Source organism: Hyperoodon ampullatus, assembly GCF_949752795.1.
Source record: "Hyperoodon ampullatus genome assembly, chromosome: 11".
NCBI lineage: Eukaryota > Metazoa > Chordata > Mammalia > Artiodactyla > Ziphiidae > Hyperoodon > Hyperoodon ampullatus.
The window spans coordinates 70,688,192-70,698,773 of record NC_136924.1 but is presented as its reverse complement, the minus strand read 5'-3'; the positions used below and the strand labels follow the sequence as shown (position 1 = coordinate 70,698,773).

At 42.5% G+C, this 10,582-nt stretch overlaps 1 protein-coding gene across 1 annotated transcript in view; it reads left to right on the top strand.

Annotated features, from left to right (window-relative positions):
* Positions 1 to 2,510: 2,510 nt before the first annotated feature.
* The window catches only part of MDM1 (Mdm1 nuclear protein), a gene marked incomplete at both ends in the record, with an annotated part of 70,180 nt that continues 62,108 nt past the window's right edge, over positions 2,511 to 10,582 (top strand). The window contains one exon of the mRNA XM_079714960.1: positions 2,511 to 2,575. Coding sequence (XP_079571086.1) covers positions 2,511 to 2,575 — 65 coding nt within the window. The remainder of the gene's footprint in view (positions 2,576 to 10,582) is intronic.

Genomic DNA, 10,582 nt, shown 5'->3' with positions numbered 1-10,582 from the left:
CCCAATGGGAGTCCGGAGCCTGTGCTCTGCAACAGGAGAGGCCACAACAGTGAGAGGCCCGTGTACCGCAAAAAAAAAAAAAAAAAAAACCAAAGCAATGGGAATTTCTAGTTAGAAATGAGTGTGGGGAATATTCGATCTCAAAAATATTTTCATACATGAAAAATATATATGTGTTTGTGAGAGATGTTGAACAGTCAATGTAATTTTGAGAGTATGAATCAAACACTTATCCTAGGCCTAGAACTTGACAGTTGCTTTGGAGAGTTATAAAATAAGTTTATGATAGCTTCTGCATTTCAGAATTTTGCTATGTGGCTTGGGAGTATCTGAAGTAACTTATAGTCTGTCTTTAAATTGGTATTTTTTTTTTAATAAGGAAAAGTTCAAATATATAATTTTGTTGTACTGTGTGAGGATCAAGATTCATTATGATATGATTATAATTTGAAATATGAGTAAGAAATATGTGCGTCGTGATCATTATAAGCCTATTCTTTGCTCCTTAATTAAATTTTACAGATGATAAAAACACTGAAAACAGAGTGTTAGCTTATAGATTATAAAAAAGGATTGGTAACTCCCGTAATGTATGCTTTATGATTTTAAGAGGTGTCTATTTTGTGTTAAATCAAGTGGTCACTGTTTAGAATAAAGACCTGCATGGCTTCCTGTTCCAAATTAAACTATAAATGGAAATGCCTGGGCTTTTTTTCTGTTTCATGTGTGGCATATCACTTTGGATAAATTATTTAATTTCTTCATGCCAGAATTCTTTCACTATGAAGGGAAAGGTTTCCTATTCCCCATTCCTTTTTTTTTCTTTTTCTTTTTTTTGAGAATTAACCACTCATTTATTCCCTTAAACTCACTGCGAGTTATAGCCTGAGATTACTGGCATTCTCACTGTGGGCATATTCTTTCTTCATATTCAGCTCTCGCCCTTAAGTACGTGTGTTTTCATGAATGTGTTAGTTTACCCAGGGAAGAGCTCTAGACACCATCAGAGTCAGTAAATCTGGTTGTCTCATTCTTCAGTCTTAGCTATTGAGGTCATGTGCTAATGCTTGTACGGGGGAAGCGTCCGGAAAATATCTGCTGTAGTGCAATTTCTTTATCCTTGTGTGAGACCATAGCATGAGACAATAGACCTGGCGAGCTCTGTGCTTGCAGGGAGGAAAGAAAGCAGTTTTGATTTTTTTTTTTCCTTTAGTTAAATGTTATAAAACTTTAAAGCTTAAATTCGAATAATTGTTGCAGGTAGGTTAAATAGAATCCATCAACTCAGTATTTTTCCTGTTTCTATTGACTAGTGGCAACAGAAGGCTTAAAAAAAAATGTTCTATAAAGTAAGATATAAAATTTGGGTTAGGCTTATAAGGTAATAGTTCCTTTTTGCCCTGCCCCCAAATTATTTTTAGCCTGGGGCCTCTGAACCCAAGGTAATCTGTGAAGCAGCTGTAACATTTTATCAGAAGTTAGTGGTCTCCGCTCTTCTTTGTCCTCCCTATCTTGTTGGCAAATGTTCCTGTGGTGACCCAATTCTGCTTCCTGTTTAAACTGTATAAACGATTCATTTAATTCAATATCTAGCTTTTAATCCTATTTGCAAATATATAGTTGAAAACGATTCCATTCATTAGCTGATGCATTTTTCCTCTGCTAACCATTTTCGGGTCATTTCACTGTTAACTTTGGCTGAGGGAAAAGCAGCAGCTCTCTGAAACTCCTCCTACTCATGATTTTACGGGTCTGACGTGCGGGCAGAAGCAGGGCTTGGCTGACCCAATGCCCATTTTCAGATCTCTCCACCCTTGCCTACCTCTGCAACAGAGATTGAAGTTAAACAGTCACTGTGCTAACCTCCCCCGAAGCAACTGGTGGCCTTCTGACAGAGTTCCAGCCAATGCAGCATAAGTGGAATTCCGCTGAGGAGGGTTTTGGGAAGGGTCTTTTATTTCCTGATAAAAGAAGCCAGAAGCTGCTAGCACTGCTCCTTCTTCTTTTTTTTTTTTTCCCCCTTTTGGTCTTAAACGTGGTTATGATGTCTGGATCTATAGCAGTCATCTTGTGACTCTGAGACAATAAAGCAATGTACTAAAAATGGTAGAGCAGAATTACAGAAAAAACCTTGGTTTTTATTATATCAAGGAGGCCCACATTATACAGAACTGCTTCCCTATAGACATCATAGGAAAAACAAATCCTTTCATGGCGGTTTTAAGACATACCTACAAATTCCTTGACACTCCTCCTATCAAAAGATGTAGTCTAATTCCTCTTCTCTTGAATATAGGCCAGCCTTAATGACTTGCTTCCAATGAACAGAATGCAGTAGGAGTAATAATGCATGACTCCCCAAGTCATAAAAGGTGATACAGTTTCTGCTTTGTTATCAATCCCTCTCTCTCTTATGCAGCTTGGGAGCCTTGGGTTGACATGTGAGAAGTCAGTCTACACTGAAGCTGCCATGCTGGAGAAACCACGTCAGAGACCACACAGAGATCGAGATGCCCGAGGAGCCCCAGCTGTCCCAGCCTCCAGGTCTGCCTTTCCATCAAGAATTGACAAACATGTGAGTGAACCAGGCTTCAAAGGATTCCAGCCCCCAGTCTTCAAGCTTCCCTGGCTGATGCCAAGGAGAGCAAACCACCCTCTCCCTGCGCCCCCCGCCCCTGCCCAAGCCCTTCCCAAATTGCATATTCATAAGCAAAATAAATGTTAAGCCACTAAATTTGGGGTGGGATCCAGCAACTGGAACACTCTGTTTTTTATACTATTGTTATTTGGATGTTCAGTTAACTACAGCCAAAAGCATCCCTACCTGAAACACTTAGCTGTAGACAAGATTAAAAGAAATCGCTAAAATGATCCTTTTAAATTACTAGATGTGCTGATTATCCATTCTATTCCTCTCTTAGCCTGGCTGTGGGCGTCAAATTAACTATAGTACCGATGTCACAATTTTCCATTGAAGTTGATGCTAATTTAGTTAGATAAAGGTTTTATTTACAATAGGACTGGGCCAGCAGAAATGTAGAAAAGGAAAAATTTCAATTCAGGTTAGCATATTGCTGTTTTCTGCTCTTTTGGCATTTTGGTAACAACAAAAACAGTATAAATAGCTGTCTTACTGGCAGGTAAAGCTTGTCTGAGTCCCTAACTTCATCAAAATCCCATCAGTGTTTCAGGCTGTTTTCTTAATGAAATGCTCCTAGCATTTGACAGCTTTGTTCTTTCATTGACATTTGCAGCTTTTTAAATAGATGAATATCTAATGTCATATGTAATAGGCCAGGTTCTTTGAAGCAAAATCCCATTAGTTAGTTCTCACTTTTTGGAGTGGATGGTCATTGTTAGAAATTATTTAAAAGTTTTAATATATGATTTTTTATCAAACATTTATAAATCCAGTATACAGAAACCAGTAGGATTGTTCTAGATTAATATAAATATACATGGAAGCTGCAGTATAAATTTAAAAAATCTTTTATCCCAAAGTAACATAATGCTATTTCTAGTGATGGAAATTCCTAATCAGCTTTGCAGTAGATGTTGGGCAATTTTCTTATCCCACTGCACTGAAATTTTAAACCTAAAGGAGCAAAATGTAACTCCTGAAAGCTGGTTGCACAAAAGCCAACTTCATTTTTGTGTGTTTATTTACTCAATGAGCACATCCTTAAACTGTTGGCAAGTTCACAGCGGGGTGGAGCAGCACATGTGTCATTGTGCTGATGCTACGGGGAGGGGAGGGATGGGTGTGGAGGCTGGGTTTCGGCAGCAGAGGGGTCTTTGCAAAAAGAAGTTACATAAGGGATATCATATGCAGAAGCAGCCTCTGGGGTTTAAAAATAACTGGGCAAGGAGTGTCAGCCTTTCTTGGATCTGACTCCGACTTACTATCCTTAAGAGTCAGACCTATACTTCTGGGTGGGCTGAGAGTCCGTTTAAGTACACTCAGTTGTAATAGCAACCCTACATAATAGCTTAAGGAGCCTGGGAATGTTTTTTGTCTCAAGACAGCAAGGTGCTGCCTGCAAAAGCTGAACCAATGTCTCAATGAGAAGCCAGAACAGTTTGGACAGATGTTGCATGCTGTGCATCAAATGTGGTGGTTTCCAGCATGGTTTCCTTCAATGAATGGAAACACAGAAAAATAGAGAAGATGACTGCTTTTGCAAGGCGGCTCCAAAGCAGATTTTAAAAAGCACTAATTTCCCATCCTGTCCTTCTTCTCCATATCCATCTTTTTTAGGAAAGTGAATTATTGATGTATGAGATGATGCCTTGTAGTCACACTGTCTTACATTTTTATTTTTGTAACTTGTGAAAAATAAGTTGCCCCTGCATATCTACCTTGGTGTCAGCGATTCCTTGGGGTCCAGTGTCATAATTTAATTGGCACTGAGCCCCCCATCTAGCACCTGAGAAAATAAATATTCAGGGGACAGTCATGAAAGACCCTGGGAACAGTGGAATAGGGGTGAAATATTTAAAAGTTCAGAAAAGCAACGTAAATACATATTAGATCTGCCACCTGCCTATGGTAACCCTGAGCCCTGAGCCCTGAGCCCTGAGCAGCCTAACCTGTCAAGTATCATTTGAGATCCTCATGTCATAGGGAGAGGCAGGTGTATCTGCTCTCTGGCATTGTGTGATCTGAGTCTCATTTGGTGGTGTCCTCTGGATTGGAACCATTAGCTTCAGTCCCCAAGCTCCTCCCAGGCCTTCTTCTAGCTAATGCCTTTCCTCGAGTTTCCCAGATGCCTGCAGCTTTCCCCCTGCCGTTTCCCTGCTTCTTGGTGTCAGCAGATAGAGCCCATCAATTCTAATGCTGTTGCCTCTTCTTGATGTCCTATGTGCCATCAGAAACCAGAAACCAATCTCTCATTCATATAAATGATCACTTTCGGAAGCATGACCTATTCAAGCTGACTCCTTCCAGAGGCCTGAGTTCTTTCATTCACTGAAGCAGTAGTTCTCTTCAGATTCCCACTGAATTAGGCTCTTTCTGGTGGGGTAGGGAGTCTGCATATGTAACAAGCTCCTTACTTAGGCCGCCGATTCCATCTCAAGATAAAGGTGCAGAGGGCTAATTTCATCCCTATAGACATCAAGTTTACAATTTCTTCTGAAGGATGAGAATGCCTTTTCACCCTCACAGTTTGGAAACCTCAGGAAAAGTCCGCCAATTTCAACAACTGGGACACACCCGACCCTTCAACTTGCAGCAGTCTCAAAACAACTGCACTTGTGCTCCTTGGGGAAACTTGAGGCTGAGAACTCCACTTGACTTTTCATCTTCGGCCTTGGCCAGCCTTCCCATGCGCCTTTGTGGAGCTCACTCCCCACACTGGCTGTGTTCTGGACTCTGGTCTTCTTGTTGCTCTGTGCTTCCTCTTCCTAACCACCACTGTCTTACCACACCATATGCTCAGCCCTATTCCCTCTCCCTCTGGACTTCTACTCCATGGTAAATCCCCTTCCAGCAGTTCCTGCAGCCCCCTAGCCTCAGCTGAACTCTGGCTCTCCCTAGGAATACTGTTTCCTCCTTAGTCTTCCCGAGTGGCGGCTGCCCTTTTTCCTACTCCCATTATGAGCTGGTGGCAGTGAATGTGGGATAGAGTTGGGAAGGGATTGGCAAACTTTTGTCTGTAAAGGACCAGATAGCAAATATCTTTGCAGGCCATACAGTCTGTTATAACTACTCAAGTCTGCCAGTCATTGTAGTGCAAAAGCAACCACAGGCAGAAAGTAACAAAAAATGTGTTTCTATTAAACTTTATTTATGGACACTGAAATGTGAATTTCATATGATTTTCGCATACCATACAGCAGTATTCTTATTTTGAAAAAACTTTCAACCATTTAAAAATGTAAAAACCATTCTTAGTTCATGGGCTGTACAAAAACAGGGGATGGGCTGGGTTTGGCCCATGGGCTGTTGTTCGTGGACTCCTGATCTAAACCAGTGCTTCTCAACCTTTAGTGTTCATACACATCACTAGGGATTTTGTTAAAATGCAGACTTTGATTCAGTAGATCTGGGGTGGAACCCGAGATCTGCATTTCTAACAAGCCACCAGGTGGGCACACCACACTTTGAGTAGCAAGGTACTAGAGTCATATGTTGAAACGTGTCCTTTATGTAATAAACACATTATAGCTTAAAGAGATAGGAAAATGCTCATACTGTAATTCCTATTAGAAAGGCTGTGTGGAAAGTCTGGTAGCTGAGAAAGCAGGCGTTCGTACCAAACAGACGCCCACTTACCAGCTATGTGGATCTGGATACCCTTCTTAATCTTTCTCAGTTTCCATTTCTTCAACTGTGAAACAAGGTAATAATAATCTCTATTTCAGATGGTTGCTTTGGATTTTAATATGATAATGTACCTAACAAGTGCTCAATAAATCTTAGCCATTATTATTTTTAAATTGAAAAAGCAAGACATGATATAGATAACAAAATAATAAGAACTTTAATTTCGAGTGCCTTGGGGGATTTCCTTGCTTTCTTTTTTGGAAAACATTTGCAAGGGTCATGCTCATTCTTCCATTCATGAAACATTTGCTGAGGGGCTCCTTCTCCTGCCAGGCAATGTGTTTTGCTGGATCTACTAAGATGAGTGAAATGTAAGCTCACATAAGTGGGGGAGATGGAAACAAAAAGCCATTTCAGCCTAGAATAAGTGCTGTAGGCAAGTGTATGCAGAGGGCTGGGGGAAGGTAGAGGAAAGAATGTTCCCTGCTATGAGGAGAGGTCAGAGGGATTCCACACAGGAGGTGACTCTTCAGCTGGACTTCAAAGGATGAATACGGGTCTGCCTGATGGAGGGAAGAGGGTATACAAAAGCAATGGAGCATTCAGAGGGAGTTCAGGGAAACTGGACCCTAGGGATGTGTGGGAAAGGCCAGGGACAAGGCCCTGACCAACCAGAACAGACATAAGACTTTATGTCATAGAAGTTCGGACTGGCTGGGTATCAGCCCTGGGTAGGTCATTATCCCTTTGCGGAAAACATCCTGACTATACCATAATACATGCCAGCGGGGACTTGGAGAAAAGATAGCGTCAGAAAATCCTTGACCACTTTTGCTGGAGTCACAGAAAGACTGGGGAGCCCTCATGCTGAGCCAAGGAATCCCAGCCTCTGTGGTTTGTCCCTAAAGAATATAATAGACTGGGTGAGAATTCCCTACTACTTGGGGCCTACCATATTAGGGCCCAAAGAAAATGGCCTTTGTAAGTAGTCCCCTGGGAACCTACTTGGCTCCATAATTACCTATTAAATATCTGTTACAGGAGGGACTTTGTGTGGTGCTGCTGGGGCTACAGTGATGAAGCCTGACATCTGTCATAGAGAGTTTAGCCTGTAGTAGAGAAAATGGGCATATAAGTCACTGCACCACAGAGGGAAGGGAGGTAAAACAGTCTTGTAGAACTTTATAGAAAGAAGACAAGACTATAAGGAGTTTGTATCTGGGGTGGGAGCTCCAGGTGTGCCTCATGGTGGAAGTGGCACTTGAGTTGGCCTTTGAGATTCATGTTTCTGTCTCTGGGAGCTCCTTTCAGGATCTCTGGCTTGTTGGGGTGGGAGGGGACTGAGGTCTATTTGTATAAATAACTAACTTCAATCAGTGGCATTGGAACTGATGGTGGGTTCCTGAACTGACCTTCTAGTGCTGAGTAAGGTCCAAAAGTTGCTATCTGAAAGACTCTGAACCTCTACAAGGCAAAGCTTGCAGTCAAAGAAAATTTGGATTACAGCCCAGAATTAAAATTTAGAGATGGTTCTTGGCAGTATCTCTTCTGTCTTCACTTATTGATTCCCTGAAGCCTTCTGTCCTCTGTAGCAGGGCTTCTAAACTAGAAGGTCATGTGTGAGAAGTAGCAGGCCCAGCAGCAAGGCAGGTAGGAAGGAGGGTGTGTACTTCACCTGGGCTGGGACATCTGCATCCTGATGCGCAGTGTACTAAGGGGCATAATACTGATTCCAGCCTGCTCTCCTCTCTGTTAATCCCTCGTTTCTTGGTGGTATGGGATGGACTTTTCTGCCCTAATACTCTCCTAAACCATGCTTGATCTTTTTGAATTGATTTTTCTCCATCCTACCGGTCTTGAATTGAGATTTATCCACACACACCTGGGCCTACCTGGTGACCCCAAAGGGCCCCAGCTGAGTTGCTTGGCCTGAGGGGGGATTTGTGCATGGGGCTTGATGTGGAGAAGAGGGAGTGGAGGAGGCCACCACAGGGCTTCCCCAGACCGGCCTGTGGACTAGGTTTGTGCTCAGTGGAGAGGGGTCTGCAGGCAGAAGCCAAAGGGGCTATTTTTTTTTTTACAAGGAACTCTTTGAGACAAAGGGCCATAAGCAATGTTGCTTCCAGGACCAGGTGAGAAAATGCCACTCAGAGTGCACCCAGACATTGTTAATCATTTCCTAAGCTCATGCTTCCAAAGTCCTGAACATGGACTCAGCTTGGATCTTTGCATAGTGATAGGGGAAAGGGACATTTTTCCTCTTCTGAAGAGAGTTTTTCCATCTCAACAGTTGCTGTTTGGGGATCTCTGTAAATTGCTCCCTGGGCAGGGAAGCAAAATTCTTATGCAGGGCTACAGTGACATGCTGCTCCAAATGGTTGCTTGTGTAACAGACATCACTGATGAGGCTGGCGTACAAAAACATAAAAAGCCTGTTTGTGAACACACATGAGGTTCCCTTGGATGCCTCCAAATATAAGCATGGATAAAAGATTGCTGAGGTCCCTCCTTAGTGGTCAGGAGAGCACATTAATAAAATGTGAGTTGTTATTGTTATTGTAACCTCATTTGTACCCAGTGGCTGGGGAGGCTTGGAGAAATGAGTTACATCTGTAAATATCCATCCATACATATGAAATTGATACTGAAAACGCTCTTACTCAACTCAGTCACAAACACCGTGGCAGCATAGCTCTCTGTGAACAGTTGCCCCATTTGGCATGGATGTACTGATAACTCAGCAAACCTGCAATTATTTCTCAAAGTTTCCTAAACCATTCTTTTCAATAAGTAGCAGTAGGGCACAAGGATCTTCCCTTATCAAATAGGGAACACAGTTAGCTGGATTTGTATTTGTAGGTGATCTATCTTGCCCCCTAGGATGTATAACCAGGACTTTGTCATTTTGTTCAGTTCTGTACCCTCAGTGCCTCAAACCATGCCTGGCACATCATAGGTGCCCAATATTTGTGAATGAACAAATGAATGAACACTTGGGTTTTATGTATGAGATGAAAGCCATCTCTTTCTTTTCTCAGTTGCTATTACTTCTGCCCAAAATACCTTGAGTCCAGGGACTAGGGAATATTTCACCCTCTCAGTAGAGACACAAACCCAGGGCATTGTGGGTCAGAATGTGGGTGTGGATTCTTGTACAGACACAGGCCCTGGGCTTAGCAGATAGTCCCAAAGGCTCAGAGGGACTTTCAGGTAGAATGCCATAAATTTCATCTTCCTTAAAATATCTTATTTTTCTCATTATGAACAGAACACATGCTCGTTAAAGATTGAAAATGGCAGAAAAATATTATACAAAGGTGGAAAAATTATCCGTAATCCTTTTACCTCAGTACAAAAGCATCCTTCTCTTTCTCCTAGATTATGGAAACAGCTTTTTTTTTTTTTTTTTTTTTTGTGGTGAGCAGGGGTTACTCTTCATTGCAGTGCATGGGCTTCATTGTGGTGGCTTCTCTTGTTGCAGAGTATGGGATCTAGGCACGTGGGCTTCAGTAGTTGTGGCACGTGGGCTCAGTAGTTGTGGCTTGCAGGCTTTGGGGTGCAGGCTCGGTAGTTGTGGTGCACAGGCTTAGTTGCTCCGCGGCATGTGGGATCTTCCCAGACCAGGGCTCGAACCCGTGTGCCCTGCATTGACAGGCGGATTCTTAACCACTGCGCCACCAGGGAAGTCCCTAGAAACAGCTTTTAAAGCTGCCCCCTTCCCTCCAGCCTTCCCCCCAATCTAGTTACAGCGCCAGGGAGAGATCGTTCTAAAACACAGACCTTAAAACACTTCAAAGGCTTCCCGTTGCCCTCAGTGTCCAAACTACTCAAAAGCATTGGCTCTGCTTGTCTCTTCAGCTTCCTATCCTCTGAGCCCTATCATGTTACACTTGTGCCAAATGGAATTTCCTTCAGTTCTTTAAACAAGCTGCATCTTCTCCTGCTGCCTCTGGTCTTTTTCACAAGCTGTTCGCTCTGCTTGGAATTCTCTCCACCTTTCTTGGTCCTTTTCCTCCGTTTCCTTACCTGTGTTTATCTTTCTCATCTTTTCTCTCTCCAGTTCAGAATTTAGATACTAGTTTCCCCTAAAACACCTTCCCTGACTGTCCTCCCCCCTTTCCCTATCAAATCTGAGTTTGGAGGTCCTGTTGGGTACTTCAAAAACCCACAGAATTTCTCCCATCATGTGGCTCATCGTACAGTATTTTAGTCCTTCTCTGTGAGGGCACCTCTATCCTCAGTGCACAGCCCAGAACCTAGTTCATGTCATACAGCTCCAGAAATATTTGTTGAAGTGAATTTAAATTGAACCAT